Genomic DNA, 20,042 nt, shown 5'->3' on the forward strand with positions numbered 1-20,042 from the left:
GAAGCTTAATACTTCCTGTATGAATTTGAGCAATTCACCTCACTTCCTTTCAATTTTGCCCATCTGTAAAATGAGAGAGTTAGACTAAATGGTCTCTAAAGATCTATTCTATCTTCAGATGTATCATCCTAATACCTTAAATAAAAGCAAAACCTAATAGAAAACAACAGGTCTCTAGATTTGCTCCCTGATTTTCTTTTCTTTTTTTTTTAATTAAAGTGTTTTATTTTCACAACATATGCATGAATAATTTTTCAACGTTGACCCTTGCAAAACCTTATGGTCCAAAATTTCCCCCCTTTTCCTCACTCCCACCCCTAGATGGCAAGTGATCCAATATATGTTAAACATGAACAATTCTTCTCTACATATTTCTACAATTATCATGCTACACAAGAAAAAGCAGATCAAAAAGGGAAAGAATAAGAAAGAAAAAAAGCAAACAAATAACAACAAAAAGAGTGAAAATACTATGTTGTGATCCACACTCAGTGCCCACAGTCTCTCTCTGGGTGTAGATGGCTCTCTCCGTCACAAGACCATTGGAACTGGCCTCAATCATCTCATTGTTGAGAAGCCAAGTCCATCAGAATTTATCATTGTATAATCTTGTTGTTGCCGTGTATAAAGATCTCCTGATCCTGCTCACTTCACTCAGCATCAGTTCCTGTAAGACTCTCCAGGTCTCTCTGAAATTTTCCTGCTAGTTGTTTCTTCCAGAACAATAATATTCCATAACTTTCATACACCATAACTTATTCAGCCATTCTCCAGCTGATGGGCATCCTCCCAAGTTCCAGTTCCTTGCCACTACAAAAAGGGCTGCTACGTTTTTGCACACGTGGATCCTTTATCTTCCTTTAAGATCTCTTTGGGATATGGACCCAGTAGGGACACTGCTGGATCAATGGGCATACACAGTTTGATAGTCCTTTGGGCAGAGTTCCACATTGCTTTCCAGAATGGTTGAATCAGTTCACAACTCAACTCCACCAAAAATGTATCAGTGTCCCATTTTCCCACATCCCCTCCAACATTTGTCATTATCTTTCCTGTCATCTTAGCCAGTTTGAGAGATATATAATGACAGGGTCTCTAGATCTGATCAGCTAAATTTGGGAGGCAATTAGGGTTAAGTGACTTGCCCAGGGTCACACAGCCAGGAGGTGTTAAGTGTCTGAGTCCAGATTAGAACTCAGGTCCTCCTGACTTCAGGGCTGGTGCTTTCTCCACTACGCCACATAGCTGCCCTGTCTTGTTTGTTTTAACAACTTTTTTTTTTTTACTTATTTAATATTCATTTAAATAATTTTGGGGAGTTCCAAATTCTCTCCCTCTATCTTGTCCCAGACATTGAGGAAATAAGCCAGATGACATCAATTCTACATGTGAAGTCATGCAAAACATCTTTCACGTTAGGAACGTGCCAAAAAATCATAGCGATAAGGAGAAACAAAATCCTTCCTCCCTCTGCCTCAGAGCTCCTCCTCTCCCCAGAGCTGGAGCATCTTTCGCTGGGATCCTTTGGAATCGTTGTGGAACGTGCAAAGCCTTTCCCACTGCATGGCTGCTCTCGCTGTGCACAAGCTGACAGGTCTTTGAGGGGGATTTTTTTCCCTGGACGTGCTGCTCAGCAAGCCCACCAGATGCACCCATTAAAGCCCCTTTTGTTCTTCCTGCCCGTGCACTGAGTGAGCAGGGGCTTGGTTGGCACCCGTGGGGCCCTTGCAGCAGCGCCCGGAGGCTAAAGTCCCGGAAAAATCTCTGCATATGGTGTGTGCTGAAAGGCCTCTGTGCTGGAGGAGGGCCAGCTTTGGCTAAGGCTAAGTAGGTCCCCATTAACACGGCCCGGCCCTTCTTGGTCTCAGGCTAATTTCTCTCTCCCTCCCTTCCTCCATCTCCTCTCCCACCCTGCCCCTCCCGCCCCCCCCCAGGTACTGGCGTCGGACCCTGGGCTTGAAGGTTCGCTATGTCAGCTATGAAGACTACCAGTTCTGCTATACCTACCGGGGCCGGCCCGGAGCCAAGCCTTCCCTCCTGATGCTGCACGGCTTCTCTGCCCACAAAGACATGTGGCTCAGTGTGATCAAGGTAGGCAGCCGGCGCTTCCCTGGTGACAGGGCCTGGAGGCCCGGGAGATCCAGCTCCTCAGACGCTCACCTGGGGATCCGGCAAATCCCTCACGCTTGCCCCTTTCCTCATCTGTAAAGTGGGATAATAACAGCACTCACCCCCTCATGGGACTGTGGCCAGGAGCAAGTCAAATAACGCACGGAAAGCACTTTGCAGACTCTGTATGTGAGACTTTGTCAAGGAGCAGGGTTAGTCTGTTCCTGCGGCGCTATAAAAGTGCCCCCAGAGGGATAGGGCCGGCCTGTGGGGGTTCGGAGGGGACAGTAGGAAGAGACTTGCACTTGGAGTCAAGGAGCCGGGGGGGAGCCTGGCTCTGCCTCTTATTGCCTGTCTCATTCCCCTCCCCGAGGGAAGGAGGGCGCCTGTGCCCATTTTTCGTGCCGTGAACTTCACTCTCAGGGAATGCTGTGGGGCAAGCCTCTGTTGCTCAGTGATGTTGGCTGGGGGCAGTGGGGGGGGAGGGCGCGAGCAAGAGGCAGGACACATCCTTCTTCTTATGCTGTGGGTCTGGGAGCCCATCAGGGGTCATACCTGAGTATGGGAGTCACAGATTGTGGTCTGTTCTCAGGAAATTAATTTCTATACCTGCATTACTGGGGTCACATGACAATGTGAGGGCGATGAAATTATGATTTATCCTCAGGAAATGTTTGATTTCTCTACCTATGTAATTGGGTTCATATAACTAAGGTGGGAGCCGTGAAATTATGATTTATTCTCAGCAAAGGCTTGATTTCAACATCTATTTTTTATACTTATATAACTAGGGTCACATAACTGAATGTGGGGTCCATGAAATTATGATTTATTCTCAGGAAATATTTGATTTCTATACCTATTTTCTATACATATGTAACTAGGGTCACATAACTAAATGTGAGGGTGATGAGATTATGATTTATTCGCAGGAAATGTTTGATTACTTTACTTATGTAACTGGGATCACGTAAAAATTTCTCATGAGAAAAGGGGGTTTGAGTTAAAAAAGTTTAAAAAAGGGCAGAATGTACAAAGGCTTTCTCCTCTTTTGGCCATAAAGACCATCACCAAGGTTAGGATTTAGAAATTTTAAATCCTATTTGTTTATACTTTTAAAATTAGGATTTGGTTCCCACCCCCTTTAAAAAATTATTTGACGTAGTCATTTGTTATTAGAGCAACTTTATGAATCCCCTCCAGGGCCCTGTTCTGAGCCTCTGGCTGGCCTCCCTTGATGAGCTGGATAAAGCACAGAATGAAAAGGCCAAAATCTAGGGGGAGGAAGGGTTGGCAAGTGGGACTCTGGGAGCTTGTCTGGTCTGGCTTCCAGCCTAGAGCCAAATCATCCCAATTAAGAGTCTACTTTTAATTGCATTTACTGGCAGATTCCATGATGAGCTAGTGAGTGTTGCTGAGCTTTTTTTTTTTTTTTTTTACCTGCTTGAAGGCGGGGAGGGACATATCTAAAAATTACAATGGTGTAAAAATATACAAATAAAATTAACTATTAAATAAATATTTTAGAAAAATAAATCTATCTTTAGAGAAGAGAATTTCCCAAGAACCTATTGGGCACCAGATATTTATCAAATGCCTTATGCATGTAGATTGTTGTGCTAGCCAAAGCTTAGATTAGATGGATCCTGTCCTTGTGAAATTTGCAGGCTAGTAATGACCCACACAGAGATTGTAACTATATCGCATTGCAGGATAATGATGATGATAATAGTAATGATGAGGGCTCGTTTTTACAGCCTAGTAATGGCCAACACAGAGACTAGTTTTTCTTTACCTTTTTAGTCTATTTTTTTTACCTGCTGGAAGGAAGGAAGGGACATATTTAGAAATTGCAGTGATAAAAAAAAAATATGAATAAGACTAACTAATAAATATTTTAAGAAAATGAATCTATTTTTAGAGAAGAGAATTTCCCAAGAACCTATTGGGCACCAGATATTTATTAAGTGCCTGCTGTGTGTAGAGACTGTGCAAGCCAAAGGTTAGATTAGATGGATCCTGTCTTTGTAAAACTTGCAGGCTAGTAATGACCCGCACAGAGACTGTAGCTGTAGAGCATTGCAGGATAATGATGATGATAATAGTAATGATGAGGGCTCATCTTTACATAGCACTTTCTCATTTACTTACTTGCAGTATCTCATTTGGAGCTTCCAACAACCCTGTAAGGTGGGTCCAATAGGTCTGATTGTGTCAAGCTTAGTTTCCTAAGCTAGAGACCCAGAAAAGTTAAGAGATTTGACCAGCATCCCACAGCATCCCTCTAAATATTATAAGTAAAGTGTGAATGTAGAAAACTCTGTCTTAAAGGTCATTTTTGAAAACCTGGTTACCAAGATTCCGCCTACAGGCCTTTAACCTTGAGGTTGATGTGGCTTCTTGGGCTGGCATGAGTGAGACCAGAAGCTGAGGACAAATTGGGCGGAACCAACCGCCTGGGCTGGAAAAAGTCTGGATTTAGGCCACATAGTGTGCTCACTGGGCTCGGCTGCCCTTCTCATCTTCTCATTCTGAAACATGATACTTCTATCACTTTTGTCCTTTTGTGAGATATCCCTGAAATTTAATTTAATTAGATTTACCTGGGAGGTCAATCCAGGAGGTGGAATCTCATTATCTTAGCTGATACAAATACTGTGCTAAGTGCTTTATTGCGTTAATCTCATTGGATCCTTGGGAAGTAGATGCTGCTAAAATCCCCAGTTTATAAATGAATAAGCTGAATTTGAGTCAAGCTGAAGATCCCACAGGGAGTGAGTATCTGAGGCCAGATTTGAACTTAGGGCCCAGCGCTCCATCCAACGGGCCACCAGCTCCCTTTGCCCTGAAATGGCTTTGGTTTGAAAGGAGTGGTCTTCTTCATTCAGAGGAAGTGACTTATGGTTCCTTGTAGCTCCAGACCTCCAATCTTCTGCATAACCTTGAACAAAGGTGCTCCCTGGTCCTCAGTTAGAAAAGCTCTAGCCCATCCTCAGGACTCTGGGCTTCTGTGGAAGAGCTTTCTCTCCAGACTGGCCTGATTGGTGTACGCCACTCTTTCCTAATGGGTCATTCCATTCTTCTGTGTCCTTAGTTCCTTCCAAAGAACCTTCATTTGATCTGTGTCGACATGCCTGGCCATGAGGGAACCACCCGCTCCTCCTTGGATGACTTATCGATAGATGGACAAGTCAAAAGGATACACCAGGTAGGTGTTGGAAAGGTCCTGGGACTTCCCTATCTTTCCTCTCTTAAAAATGATGAATGGTCAGGTAGTTGATGTTGGCCTGTGGACCAACAGCTAATGTATGTTGTTAGGACATGTCAGGCAATCAAGGATGGCTTTTGATTATATATTGAGGTTAGTCTTGTTGAAAGCTGCTTTATTCTTAATTTACTTAAGGTGCATCTGAAGGATCTAATTTGGGAAACTTCCCTTATCTTACTGAAAGAGAACTTTTGAACCATCACTAATCAATCAGTAGATCAGCAAACATTTATTAAGCACCCATCTATAGTTTCTTGTCGATTTGAGAATATGGTACCCAAGATTCACCATGACAAAGTGGAAAATCACTGGGTTTGGAGCTAGAGGCATGGGGATTGAACCTGTGATTTCATGGCATAGGGAATTCTCAGATGAGGAAATTCTCTTCACTAATGCAGGTGGGCGCCTTCTCTGTGACTTATTGTTTTTATTATTGTGTTATTATCTTTCAGAGAATTGTCCAGGGTGCTGAAAGGTCAGGTCAGCAAATCAATCAACAAACATTTATTAACCGCTTACTATTTGTCAGGCACTATGCAAAGAATTTGGGGTACCAAGGGAGGCAAAGATGCCATCCCTGCCCTTAAGGAGCAGGGGCTTCTGGTGTGGTCTTGGGACTCTGATGCCAGAGGGGGAGGAAAACAAAAGGGCCAAAGTGCTCATCTCAAGGGCAGGATGCTCCTGAGCTGTGGGGAAGCTTTTCTTTCCTCAGTGTCTACTTTTAGTTTTCTCCATTGGAAAGTTCCCATCCAACAGTCAGTTCTGGTCCTCTCACCAGCCTCCTCTGCTTCTTTCTGTAGTTTGTGGAAAGCATCAAGCTGAACAGGAAACCTTTCCACCTGGTGGGCACTTCCATGGGGGGCCACGTTGCAGGAGTGTATGCCGCCTATTATCCATCGGATGTCTGCAGTCTGTCATTGGTGTGTCCTGCCGGTGAGTCCCAGGGATAAATTCCCCTGAGTCACTTGTGTCTAAAGCTTGGTCTGAGTTCTGTTAGGAGCTAGAGGCCATTCCCAAATGAGACTTAAGCAATCAAAAAGCATTTATTAAGCACCCAGAGAGAGAGAGAGAAAGCATGTATTGGGTGCTTACTATGTACCTAGCACTGTCATAATCATCAGACAAGCTTTTTAGAGCAACTTCCATATGAAATCTCATTTTCATATTAAGCTAAATCAGATTTTTTTTCCTGATCCAGAAATAACTATAGCCTACTCACCATGCCCTTCCAAAAGGAAAAAAGAAAGCAAACAAAAAAATTTACTTTTCATTAAAATCTAGTGATACCTTCGAGTATCTCCTAAACTTTGGAGAGCCAAGTTAAACATCATTGAACATCTTTAAGGCCTTTAGAACTAGAACTTAAAACTTCTAAAATAAAGTTTATTGATATGTATATATACACATATATGTATGTATATGTGTCTGTGGGCATTTATATATGTATGTATGTGTGTATATGAGGTGTATATATTATATATCATATATTTGTATGTGTGTATGTATGTCTTTCTGTTTCTTTCTTCATTCTAATTCCCTAACTTTTCTATAATGCGTCCCATATGTCATAAGGCTTTTGGAACCATGAATGGTTATTTTATTGACACTAGTTTTTATAACTTGCAAAGGTGTTTGTTTTTATGATGTTATTATTGTATAATTTGTTTTCTGGATTCTGCTTATTTCATTCTTCATTAGACTCTTGAAAATCATATTTATGTGATAGCATAAATTATTCTTTGGGTTCTGTTCACTTCGCTCTGCATCAGTACATATGAGCTTTTTTGTCTTTTTAAAATCATCTATTTACTCATTTCTTATACCATCCCATTTATATAACAATTGGTTCAGCCATCGCCCTATTAATGGACATCCCCTCAGTTTCCTGCTTATTGACCCCACAAGATTTGCTATAAATATGTTTGAATATATAAGGCCTTGTCCTCTTTCTTTGGTCTCTTTAGAGTTTAGGCTCAGAAATGGTACAGATGGGTCAAAAGGTGTACAATGTTAAATAACTTTTTGTGAAAAATTCCAAATGTCTTCCAGAATGTTTAGACCCATTCAAAGATGCCTCAGATTGCTTGTTTCCCATAGTTCCTCAGACTTCCCATAGTCCCACTCCTCTTTTTCTGCTATCTCTGCCTATCTGAGAGTATAAGGTAGAACTTCAGAGTTGTCTTAATTTACACTTCTCTATAATCAGTAATGAGTTGATTCTTTTTATAAAAAATATGGATGTAATTTGGGTTTTTCCTCTTCAGAACTGGTCAGTCTTTATGAACATATATTATGAATTATATCTTCCTAACTTTATGAATTATCAATGGCTATTAAAAATTTAAAGTAGTTCCTTATATATCTTGGAAAAGAAGTCTTTATCAGAAAAAAATTTGCCCAGTTATTTCATCTTAACTTTATTAGATATTTGTACAAAAGCTTCTAAATTTCATGGAATCACAATTATCTGTTTTACCTTCTGTGTTCCTCTTTCTCTATCCCTTCTCAGATTATGAACTTTTCTCCTATCCATGGAACAGATAGGTAATTCCCCTTGTTTCTCTAATTTGTTAATAATAATATATGTTTGATCATATATTTATGTTTGCACAATAGATCATATATCCATTTGGACTCTACTTGGTTTTAACATCTTTTGTATTTATTTTGGGTCAGATTTCTGTAGGGCTGATAGAAGCAAATTGAGTCTCCTGCCCCCAAGTATGATAGTTTTACTCTTTACTTTTTTTTAAATTTATTTTTCCATTTACATGTAAAAATAATTTTTAGCATTCATTTTTTAAAGTTTTGAGTTCCAAATTCCCTCCCTTTCTTTCCTACCCTTCCCTCATTGAGAAGACAAACAATTTGATATAGGTTATACATGTACAGATATGCATATTACCATTTAATATTGCTTGTAATTAAATTTTCATTTGAGTATTTTAAAATTTTGCTACTTTTACATATATATATTCATTGAAATAAATTCATTTGTCTGTGACTTTCAGTAAAATCTCTTTTAAATAAGCCTTTATCTCCTTAAATTAAGTCTATTTTTGCTGTTGTCTTCTCTGAAATAATAATTACTACCCCTGATTTTTTGCAGTTTGCTCTAGTCTCTTATTTTAACTTTGAGTCTTTGGGTTTTTATATGTTTTTGTAAACAACATCTTAATTGGATTTCCCTTACTAATCCATTCTGCTAACTTCTTCCATTTTGTAGTTGAATTTATCTCATTCACAGTTATGACTTTTAATTATTTATGCAACATGTATTTTCCTCCATCCTATTCTCTAAATGCATTTTTTCTTTTTTATTCTCCTCACTTTTGGTTCATTTTATATTGTCAACCTTTTTTTTTTTTTTAAATGATCATTTAACCTTCTCTTAATTATCTCTTCTCCAAGTTTGGGTTTGCTTTATTTTTAATTTATCCCTCTCTGAATTTACTCTGCTTTTTATACTCCATTTTCTCCTTTTCTTTTCATTATTTGAATTCTTTTTGATTTTAATATCTTGCTGCAACAAACTGTCTGTGTGTGTGTGTGTGTGTGTGTATGTGTGTACTCTCTTTTGACCAGTTGAAATGAAAGTGAGTGTAAAACGATGGCCTGTTCTCCTATTTCTTCCATGTTTGTATATAGTTCTACTTGGGCAACATTATTATGTTTACTAGCAAATTCTCCAATCTTTGTTCTCCATTTTTCCTAGGGTAGCCTTCCTTGCCTTTTCCCTTTCTTTTTCTACTACAGAATCTAATTATCAGTTTTCTGTCTCAATTGATAATCTCTATGATTCTTTGTGACATTAGGATTCTGAAAGATTCTTTTAACACCCCTCCATTAGAATGAAAACTGTTGATTTCCCTCCCCCCCATAGTATTTTTTTTCATTTACATGTAAAGATAGTTTTCAAGATTCACTTTTATAATAGTTTCGGTTCCAAATTTTTCCTCTCCCAGTACAGCAAGCAATCTGATATAGGTAATAGATGTACTTTAATCATATTAATCATATTTTCACATTAGTCAGGTTGTGAAAGAAGAATCAGAAAAAGGAAAAAAAAAACCCTTTTTGCTCTGATTTTTCTTTTCCAACATGATTCATAAATCAATGTGTATTCAAAATAAATAAACTAAGTGGAAGAAAAAAAAGGAAAAAAGCATGAGAAAAAAACTCCCCCAAGTAAAACTAATCTGCTCTGATCTACATTTAGACACCATGGTTCTTTCTCTGGATGTGAATAGCATTTCCTATCATGAGTCTTTTGGAATTGTTTTGGATCGTTGTATTGCTGAGAAGACCCAAATCCATCTTAGCTGATCATCACACAGTCTTGTTGTAACTTTGTACGGTTCTCCTTGTTCTACTCATTTCACTTCGTTCCAATTCACACAAGGCTTTCCAAGTTATTCTTAAATCTCTCTGCGCATCATTTCTTATACCACAATAGTATTTCATTCCATTTACATACCATAACTTATTCAGCCATTCCCCAATGGGCATTCCCTGAATTTCCAATTCTTTGCTACCACAAAAAAAAAACTGTTATAAATATTATTATACATGTGGGTCCTTTTCCCTTTTTCTTTGGGATACAGACCTAGCAATGGTATTGCTGGATCAAAAGATATACAGTTTTATAAACTTTGGATCACAGTTTCAAAGTGGTCTTCAGGATGGTTGGATCAGTTCACAACTCCACCGACAATGAATTAGGGTTCCCATTTTCCCACATCTTCAACACTTGTCATTTTCCTTTTCTATCAGTAAAGTCAATCTGATAGATGTGAGGTAGTACTTTAGAGTTTTTTTAATTTGAATTTTTAAAAAAATCAATGGTGATTTAGAACTAATTTTTTTTGACTCTGGTAAATAGCTTTAATTTCTTCATCTGAAAACTGCCCATTCCTATCCTTTCACCATTTATCATTTGGAGAATGACTTGTATTCTTATAAATTTGATTCGGTTCTCTAGATATTTGAGAAATGGGGCCTTTATCAGAAACACTTGCTATAAAGATTCTTCTAATCTTGGTTTTGTTTATGTAAAATCTTTTTAATTTAATGAATCAAAATTAACCCACTTTGTATTTCATAATACTTTCTATCTATCTCTGGTTTTCTTTATTTTCTTTAATGATTTCTTGAAATAAGATATTTATCTCTCTTTTTGGTCATGGATTTCAGTTATGATTCTTGAGTTATGTGTCCTTAATCTCCTTAGTTATTTTTCATATGAGGCATCTTACATTTTGCTCTACTTTTTCATTCCTTAAGTTCTTTAAGAATTTTAATTCTTGTTGTCTTCTAACATCATTAATTTCTCTTTTGATCCCTTCTGATTTTAGGGAAATTGTTACAAGGATAAGGATTTGTACTTCTGTTAAATTATTGATCCTTTATATTTTATTTTTACATGAGTGCCACTTTCTTTCTCTCTCAAAGATCCTTTCATTCTCAATTGGAATCTACAAGAGATTCATAGCACTAATAGGAAAAGTGACTGAATATTATGCTGGACAAATCTTGGGGCAAGGGCAATATCTTCATTTCCATCTGCCTCTTGGCTCCTTACCAGTGGATCTCTCTCCATGTTTTGCAATGGCCTCCAATTCATCTACTTTTCTGCCATTTGCTTGTTTCCATCTCTTAGAATAACTATCATTCTTTATCTTCTTCCTACTCTTTCTCCTCCTTTTCCTCTTCCTCTTCCTCCTCCGTACACTTAGATGTTTTACTTTCATTCATTCAGCACAGTGTAGTAGATAGAAGGCCGATCTCAAGGCCTGCATTGGATGCAGATTATTGGGATGACTGTGGCAAATTAATTCCCTTCTCATTGCCCCCAGCCAGCTCTTTAACACTGAACTGGGGCTGCAGTGGTAAGGATTATTTCCTCACTGGGCTTTTCTGATGTTTATAAAATTATAATTTTATAATAAATGAATAATAATATAATAAATATATAAATAAAAATATAAAATTATAAAATTAAAGATCCAATAAAAAAATGATCAGGGAAAAGAGCCATTTGTCACTGGTCAAAGCCTGTTTCCCCTGAAGGAAAGAAAAAGTGGGAAGTTCAGAAACAGCTCTTCTCTCTCTGTCTGTCTTTATCTTTTTCTATGGCTCTGTCTCTGTGCCTTTCTCTGTCAGTTTCTCTCCTTTCTCTCTCTGTCTCCATCTCTGTTTCTCTCTTTCTCTGTCTCTGTGTTTCTCTCTGTCTCCATCTGTTTCTCTGTGTCTGTGTCTCTGTCTCCATCTCTGTCTCTCTCTCTCTCTTTCTCTTTGTCTCTGTGTCTCTAGCTCTTTTTCTATGTCTCTGTCTCTATTTCTTTCTCTCTCTGTCTCTGTGTTTCTCTCCATCTCCTTCTGTTTCTCTGTGTCTGTGTCTCTGTCTCTCTCTCATGTGGACAAAGTTTCTTGAGAAGATGGGAGGAGCCCAAGTGATTTTCTCGGTAACTCAAGCTGGAGCAGGGGTAGGAAGCAGGCGGCATTAGCGGGGTGGGGCGGGCAGACTTCTTGGTGGGTCAGGAGCCAAGTGTGTGGTAATATCTGCTTCCTGTTGGCGCAGCGAGGACGGTGGTTTCCTTCATGGGTGATGTCAGCCGGGATGGCTGGGGATCGAGCAGCCCGTGGCTCACAGCTACCTGAGGCTGGCCTTGGGTTCAGGTCTTCCTGGCTCCGGACCCCATGCTCATATACTGCACCACCCAGCTGCCTTAACTAGTGAAGAGCTAAGATTTGAACCCAGACCCTTTGACTCTGCACTCCAGTTCCTTATTCAATAGATTTCACTGCTTCTTTAAATGGGGGCCACAGGACGAGACTCCCCCAGCGGAACCGGCTTCCACAGCCGGGCTTTCCCAGGAGGGCCCCCCGGACCTTCTTCTGAGACTTACCCTGAGGCCCCCCCACAGTTCATGTTGTCTCCTGCTGGAGTGTAAGCTCCTTGAGGGCAGGGCCGTTTGGGGCCGTCTCCCCCTTGCTCAGTCCCACACGCCGGCAGGACTCCCCCAGTGCCCGTGGCCCAGAGGCTTCTTGTGTTGGCCAAGTTTTGACATTGAATGACTGGGCCATTGTGGACTTGGGCAGCAAGTTTGGGGGGGTTCCCTCCACTGTGGAGCTGGGGGGCTGGCGGCTCAGAGCACTTCGGGCCTCGGGCTGGTTGTTCTTACCGATCTGCTTTGTCTCTGTCTTTTTCGGACTCCGTCACAAGGGACGGTGCCATGTTGGGTAGTGAGTGGGTAGGGAAGTAATGGGGTGAAAGGGTGAAAGGAAAGATTAGATGAATAAAAATAAGACAAAATTCAGACCAAGCCCAGAAGTGCGGACTGGCTTACAGAAGTTGAGCGTGTTCCAGTGTCCTGGAGTGGGCTGACGGTTTGCCAGGAGGTGATGCAGGGAACAGCAGGACCTGGGCCTCTGATCTCCGGGCCTCTGGGTCTCTAAGCCTCCAAGCCTCTGGGCCTGTGGGGCTCCAAGCCTCCGGGCCTCCGGGCTCACCTACCCCTTTTGGCTTGTCATTCACAGGCCTCCACATCACCACTGAGAACGCTTTTGTGCAGAAACTCAAGGTGCTGCATGAAATGTCCGCTGTGGAGAAGATCCCCTTAATCCCGTCGACCCCAGAAGAAATGGCCAACATGCTGAAGCTCTGCTCCTACGTCCGCTTCAAAGTCCCACACCAGGTGAATGTTTGGGAGAGGGGCGCTTCTGTCCTGGAATCGCAGCCTCGCTTAGGGAAGCTGGGCTCAGACCTCACCTCTGGGGGTCACCTTTGGCTCCTGATTAGTCCCTCAGTTTCCTTCTCTGTAAAATGAGGGGAGGGGATTACCTTTGGTTCTTGATTGGCCCCTCAGTTTCCTTCTCTGTAAAATGAGGGGAGGGGATTACCTTTGGTTCTTGATTGGCCCCTCAGTTTCCTTCTCTGTAAAATGAGGGGAGGTCACTTTTGGCTCCTGATTGGTCCCTCAGTTTCCTTCTCCATAAAATGAGGGAGGGTCACCTTTGATTCCTGATTAGTCCCTTGGTTTCCTTCTCTATAAAATGGGGGGGAGGGGGTGTCACCTTTTGTTCCTGATTGGTCCCTCGGTTTCCTTCTCCTTCTCCTCTAGTCCACTCCCAATAGCCCAGGCTTTCCAGTGAGGAAACCCACTTCCCTTCTCCCAAAGTAAGCCCTTCACCGGCTGGAGGACAGATTTCTAAGCTGCCCACCTTGGTCTCTTTAGCATGTCCATGCTTTTTTTAAGTCCTGCCTCAGCCAGCCCAAGTATCTAGAGCCCCTGGAGGGGCGGGTGCTTGATTTTTAGTTTAAAAAAAAAATTTCCTGAGTTAAAACTTTTTTTTTTTGGTGAGACAATTGGGGTTAAGTGACTTGCTCAGTGTCACACAGCTAATAAGTTTTAAGTGTCTGAGGCTGGATTTGAATTCAGGTCCTCCTGACTTCAGAAGGAAATATTTAAAAATTGAAAACATTTTAAAAAATTTGAATGTGGGCATTTGTGATGCTAGACTATAAAGTTCTGGGGCTTTGGGGAGGAATCTGATTTGTTTGCTCAATGAAGGGAGAAGCTTGTGGGAGTTAGATTTATTTTTTAAATACTGGTTATCTAGGGGAAAAACATAAAAATTTGTTAGAAAATTGAATTTCATTAGAATGTTAATTGGTACCAGGCTAAGAGGGATCTGCTTTTAGCCTGGTATCAGTTGACATTTTTATCACTATTTTATCGATGATTTTTATAGTGCATCGTGTTGTTTTAGAAGATTTCAGGTCTGTCTGACTCCCTGTGATCCCACTTGGGATTTTCTTAGCAAAGATACTGGGTGGTCTGCCACTTCCTTCCCCTGTTCTTTTTACTGACGGGGAAACTGAGGCAAACAGAGCTAAATGATTTGCCAGGGTCACATGAGTGGTAAGTGTCTGTGGTTGGATTTGAACTTGGGGTCTCCCTGACTTTAGGCCCATTATCCACCCATAGAAGCATCTTTGAAAAGATGACAATGTGGCAAAGAATTGTAAGCTGAGAGAGGCGCCTCATTAATGGCTGAACCAGTTATGGTACATGGGTATGATGAAATGCTCTTGTGCTGTAAGAAATGGCCACGGCATGGCTGCAGAAAAATGTAAAAAGATTGAGATGAACTGATACACAGTGAAGGGAGGAGAAACTGGAGATCAGGCGATATGGTGGCGACATCAGTGTAAAGGCAAACAGCTTTTAGAATTCTGATTAATGGCAGAGGACTCATGATGAATGATGTAATCCACTTCTCACAGAGGAGTAAGGGATTTAAAGGGCAGTTTCCTCATCTGGAAAATGGGGATGATAAGAGCACCTACCACCCAGCAGTGTTGTAAGGATAAAAAATAACAAGAAAATATTTATAAAGCATTTTGCAAATCTTCAAGTGTTATAATAAGTGCTACCTATTGTTATTATTACTCAACTCAGTTTCACCTCAGACCTACATCAGTGAAGAAATTAAAATCATTGTTTTTAGATAAATAAATATATGTATTTTTCACTTTAGCTTCTACAGGGCCTTGTCGATGTTCGCATTCCACACAATGACTTCTACCGAAAGCGTAAGTAACACTGCTCTCGTTAAAATGGGAAGTCATGGGTTGTTGGCTTTTTTTTTTTTTAAGTGTCTGACAATAGTTGGCAATCTTTTTGTTGGATCACTATGCATAAAAAAAAAACAAAAAACAAAAAAAAAACCCTTGTAAGGCTGCAGTGACATCTCCTAGAATAAACAAGTCTTATTATCCCAAAGCATGTTAACTTGTTTTTCTTTTTCTGAGAAGTGTTTTTGGAAATCGTAAATGAAAAGTCAAGATACTCACTCCAAGAAAACATGGAGAAGATCCAAGTTCCAACACAGGTCATCTGGGGGAAGCAAGATCAGGTACATCTCCTATGTGTTAATGGGTGACTCGGGTTGACAACGTTGCTATTAATTTCACAGAGGGAAATATTCTTTAGGCGTGGGGTGGTGATTTATTATAAAAATAATTCCTCATTTTTATTTAACATGGGGCAGCAGCAGCATGGTCTCCCGGTCTTGTTGTATCGAGAGTGGGAAACGAGGTGTTCTCCCCCTCCCTATCCACCCATCTTTTCTCGCTTTTCCTGGAAGTTTCTTGAAGGATTTTTTATTTATGATATTCACAAAGTACAGCCAAAGTAAAGGAAGCTGGGTGACTCAGTAGAAAAAGAAGTCTGGAGCCAGGAAGATAAGTTCAAATCTCCCCTCAGACACATCCTAGCTGGGTGAGCTTGGGCAAGTGCCTTCATTTTTTTTTCTTCTCAATTTCCTCAACGGTAAAATGGGGATAATAAATAGCACCCTGGGGTGCTGTGATACCATTTATTAGGTCCGGCACATTTATTATCAGGAGTAGAAGGATTATAGTGTTAGAGAATTTGAAAAAATGGGCAAGAATCATAGCAATCTTGGGATAGTTTATTGGGCTTTGAATCATTGAATATTATCTATGAAGAAATGATTTGTGAGAGAACGCCTTCTCTTGGATCATGACCCTTCTTGGTAAGGACAACTCTTATGTCCTCTCCTCCACCCCCCAAAACCTTCTCTTCTCCAGGCCAAACTCCAGGCCAGTTCCTTCAACTGTTCCTCCTATGTCCCAGTCCAGCCCCTTCTTCATTGGGATTGCTTTCCTCCACATCAGACACAACAGGACCATCCTCTGTCTCGTCCTGAACATTGTGCAAAATTTCTCTAATTACCTCTGCCTCATATTTTTCTATTCTCTCTAATGTTAAGCCATAAAAATGAGTTTTTCTGCCCCAATTTTCTTGGCTCAGGCACTTGATGTTGCATTCTTCCTAGGGCCGCTTCTCCTGAGACTACAAATCATGTATTTCAATGATTATATTTCTCTAGCACCTGGAAAGAATGCTGACTGTAGAGGCGGAGGACCTGAGTTCAAATGTTACTCCTTATGGGTATTATCTGGAGGACACTGGGCAAATCTTGTCAAATGAGATGGCACTTCTAGGAGACCTTTGAAGTCACTTCTAGTCCTGAGATCTATCAAGGATCTTGGGTTGGGGGTGGGGTTTTTTTTGCCTTCAGAGTTGTATGACCTCTGTGGTCCCTTCCACCTCTAGATCTAGGATCTTATTTCAGAACTTCCAGTCATGGGAGTTTTGCTCTTTGTTCTTTTCTGAGTGGTTTTTTGTTTGTTTTTGTGATTTCATTGATATAGGAAAGTACTCATTTAAGAGGCAATCTGATGTTTTGAATAGCATATTATTTAGACCTAGAAGTGATTTCTTTTTTTTTAATTTAATTTAATTTTATAATAACTTTTTATTGACAGAACCCATGCCAGGGTAATTTTTTACAACATTATCCCTTGCACTCGCTTCTGTTCTGATTTTTCCCCTCCCTCCCTCCATCCCCTCCCCTAGATGGCAAGCAGTCCTATACGTGTTAAATAGGTTGTGGTATATCCTAGATACAATATATGTGTGCAGAACCGAACAGTTTTCTTGTTGCACAGGATTCAGAAGGTAAAAATACCCAGGAAGAAAAACAAAAATGCAAATAGTTTACATTCATTTCCCAGTGTTCTTTCTTTGGGTATAGCTGCTTCTGTCCATCATTTATCAATTGAAATGGAGTTAGGTCTAGGAGTGATTTCTTTGGTGAAAGGAGGTCCCCGGGGAGGAAACTCCTTCTGTCAATGCAGATCAACATTTATATTCTGTATAATTTATATTCTGAGGAGGTTGTTTGGAACCCAAAATAATGCAGCTGGAAGATTGCCAGAGGGAGGACTTGAATACAGGTCTTGTGACTCTTAGACTAGGGACAGTGGGACGAGATCTCCACATAACCCCGAATTCTTTCGTTGCTCAGGTCCTGGATGTGTCTGGAGCTGACTTGTTGGCCAAGGGAATCTCCAACTGTCAGGTGGAACTTCTGGAGAACTGTGGCCACTCGGTGGTGATGGAACGGCCCCGAAAGGCAGCCAAGCTCATCGTGGAGTTCTTATCTTCCGTGCACAACGCAGCCAACAACAAGAAGCAGGACTGAGCTTCTTTTGGGATCCAGCCCTGCCCTAGTATCTGCTCAAATTTCAGAAATCTGATGCTCTGTTCGCTTCTCAGGGATCCTGTACCCAACACACAGGTGAAGTGCCAAAGTCCCTGTGGAAACCAGAATCACGTTCACTTTCTAAATCATTAGCACTATGGCGCTTTGTGATAAAAGGGACCATGAGGGACCAGAGAGGATCTAATTTTTTTTTTTTTAATAAAGTGGAAAATCAGGTGGAATAAAAGAAATTGAGCCATGGAAAAGACAAGAGAAGTCTTTACGTTCATCCAGCTGACAACACAGGGACAGTTTTGTGCCAGCCGACCCGTAGTGGACCGTAACCTTCAAGTCCATATCAAGCCCAAGAGACCTTCCTTACTGACTGAGATGTCACAATATTTGTTAGAATCTTTCGCCTTGCATGATAACCTGTTGTGATAGAAGATATTCTCAAATTCTGGACACCCAGTGAAGCACTTACTCCTGCTTGTGTCTTATTTATTATATCCGGAGACTTAGACAGGAGAGCCATTTATGAGCGGAAGCGCCAGGACTGTCTCGTTTTAAATGTTTACAATGGTGGGAGAGGGGAGAGGTGTGAAGCTCGGGATCAGCTCTCAGGGCACTTGTCTTGGCAGTGGGCGTGGGTCAACAGCTGAGAACAGATATTTGCAGGGTAATGAAATCCCGTGGCCAGATACGTCCCTAGGAATCACTCATTTTTAAAGAATTGGGGCCTAATCAACAAACTAAGCAATAATACTCTAGGTAACGATGCGAATGATCAAATTAAGGTTCCATTTTACACAAACAAGTGACTTGTTTCTTTTCTATTAACCCACGCTGCTGAAAATCCTTAGGTGTAAATAATGCATTTATATTACTGAATTCTATGAATTCTCCACACAGTCAGGTGATTGAGGATGAGGGTAACAGCGGCAAGATTTTCCTGAAATGATCAAGTGAATCAGAACTCGATCAGGATTACATAGGGGATTCTATTTTCAAACTCCTCAGTGAGCTCGTGTTTGTTAAAGGGGGGTGGGAGGGAAATGAGTGTATTTATAGAACAGCTGGGTGGCCAGGCTGGGTGATTTCTAAGTCTCATTTTGTATCCTGTTTGTAATTTGTAGCCGACTGAAATGGTCTGTCTGGAGTAAAGAATACGTTGGTCAAAATCTTCCTTGTGGGCCTCCTCTCTTATCTGTAAATGCTAATTCTGTGGTATGGTGGGAGGGTAACACTTGGTCCCCTGCTGACTTAAGGCCCAGCGGGATAAAATGACTGGCTCTTGGTCGTATGGCTCGTAAGCCCCAGAGGCAGAGGGGAAGCTGTATGAGATAGTGGAGAGAGAACCCGGAGTCTGGGTCTGATCCAGATGACTCCCAGGGCCCTTCCGGCTCTCCATCTGTGTAGGACCTTACTTCTGGGTCCCTCACACCTTCCCCAGGCTCACCCCCGTGTCCCAGGAGGGCATCCTCCGTATGTTGCTCTGAGGTCGGTCTGCCCCAGGTGCTCCCACCCTCTCAGCCTTCCTTTTGTTGATCACCCAGGGCTGGCCTGATTCTCCCCTTTGGAGATGACTCCTGGTCTCACTTAAATCCAATTTCTCTGCAAGTGAAGAGTTCCCCCCTCATTGATCCTGTTTGAGATGGAGAAGGAAGGACGGACCATAGCCAGAAGCTCTTTGTTATCCAGATGAGGAAGCCAGGTCCCGTCTGGATTAAGAGGCAGAATTCAAGCCGAGGTTCGGACTCCGGCCCCAGCTCTTTGCCCTCTGGACGGGAGAGAAGTGGCAGAAGCCATGGAAAGGCCTTCACTCGGCCTGTTGCTCCATGAAGAGCTCTTGGCTCAGTCTTTCCCAAGCTTTGCTCAGGACAAGGGTCATTTGTGGTTATTGTGGCCCCTGATCCTTAGGATCAAAGGTCAAATTGGAATGGACTTAGAAGTCACCTTGTCAGCACCCCCATCGCTGCCCCATAGCCCCATAGGAACTTGGAGGTTAGGAGACCTCTGTGTTCAAAGTCACACAAGTAATAAGGATCAGGGACAGAATTTGCCGCTGGGGCCTTTTGATTTTAGAACCAGCGCTCATCTATAATTTCATACTTCCAGCTGTTCTGGGCCTTCCATTTCCAAGGATCTCCCTTTCTCCAGGTCCAACAACCCTCCAAGGGTGCTGAATCATACTGTCTGTATGATAAAGGTCTGACACGTGGGCTGTGCACAGGTTGGATTGTCCAGAGAGTCTCATCAACAACAGTCCTGAGTGCAGCTCAGTAACTGGAAAATATTGAACAAAATAGAAAAAAACACAACAGAAAACAGATAATGTTAATATGTGGTTTTCCAAGTCAGTGTGCAGCCTGGAGGAGGGATACTTATATATGATTTAATGGCCTAGTTCTATTTGATACTGCTGGTTTAGACCTGGAGTCCTCAAACTTTTGTTCTCAGTAAAGAGATACTGAGATATTTTTTTTTGGGTGGTTGTTGTTATTTTTTAAAATAACTTTTTATTGACAGAACATATGCCTGGGTAATTTTTTACAACATTATCCCTTGCGACTATCCGACTTTTCCC

The 20,042-nt window shown here is 41.3% G+C and overlaps 1 protein-coding gene across 2 annotated transcripts in view; it reads left to right on the forward strand.

Annotated features, from left to right (window-relative positions):
* Positions 1–18,636, forward strand: part of ABHD6 (abhydrolase domain containing 6, acylglycerol lipase) — a 45,423-nt gene extending 26,787 nt beyond the window's left edge. For both annotated transcript variants that reach the window (XM_051979704.1, XM_051979696.1), the window contains 7 exons: positions 1,935–2,091; positions 5,204–5,317; positions 6,178–6,310; positions 12,917–13,074; positions 14,921–14,975; positions 15,198–15,298; positions 17,279–18,636. In XM_051979704.1, coding sequence (XP_051835664.1) covers positions 1,935–2,091; positions 5,204–5,317; positions 6,178–6,310; positions 12,917–13,074; positions 14,921–14,975; positions 15,198–15,298; positions 17,279–17,455 — 895 coding nt within the window. In that variant the 3' untranslated portion in view covers positions 17,456–18,636. The remainder of the gene's footprint in view (positions 1–1,934; positions 2,092–5,203; positions 5,318–6,177; positions 6,311–12,916; positions 13,075–14,920; positions 14,976–15,197; positions 15,299–17,278) is intronic.
* The last annotated feature ends 1,406 nt before the right edge of the window (positions 18,637–20,042 follow it).

The sequence above is a fragment of the Antechinus flavipes genome, chromosome 1 (genome assembly GCF_016432865.1).
Source record: "Antechinus flavipes isolate AdamAnt ecotype Samford, QLD, Australia chromosome 1, AdamAnt_v2, whole genome shotgun sequence".
Classification (NCBI taxonomy): domain Eukaryota; kingdom Metazoa; phylum Chordata; class Mammalia; order Dasyuromorphia; family Dasyuridae; genus Antechinus; species Antechinus flavipes.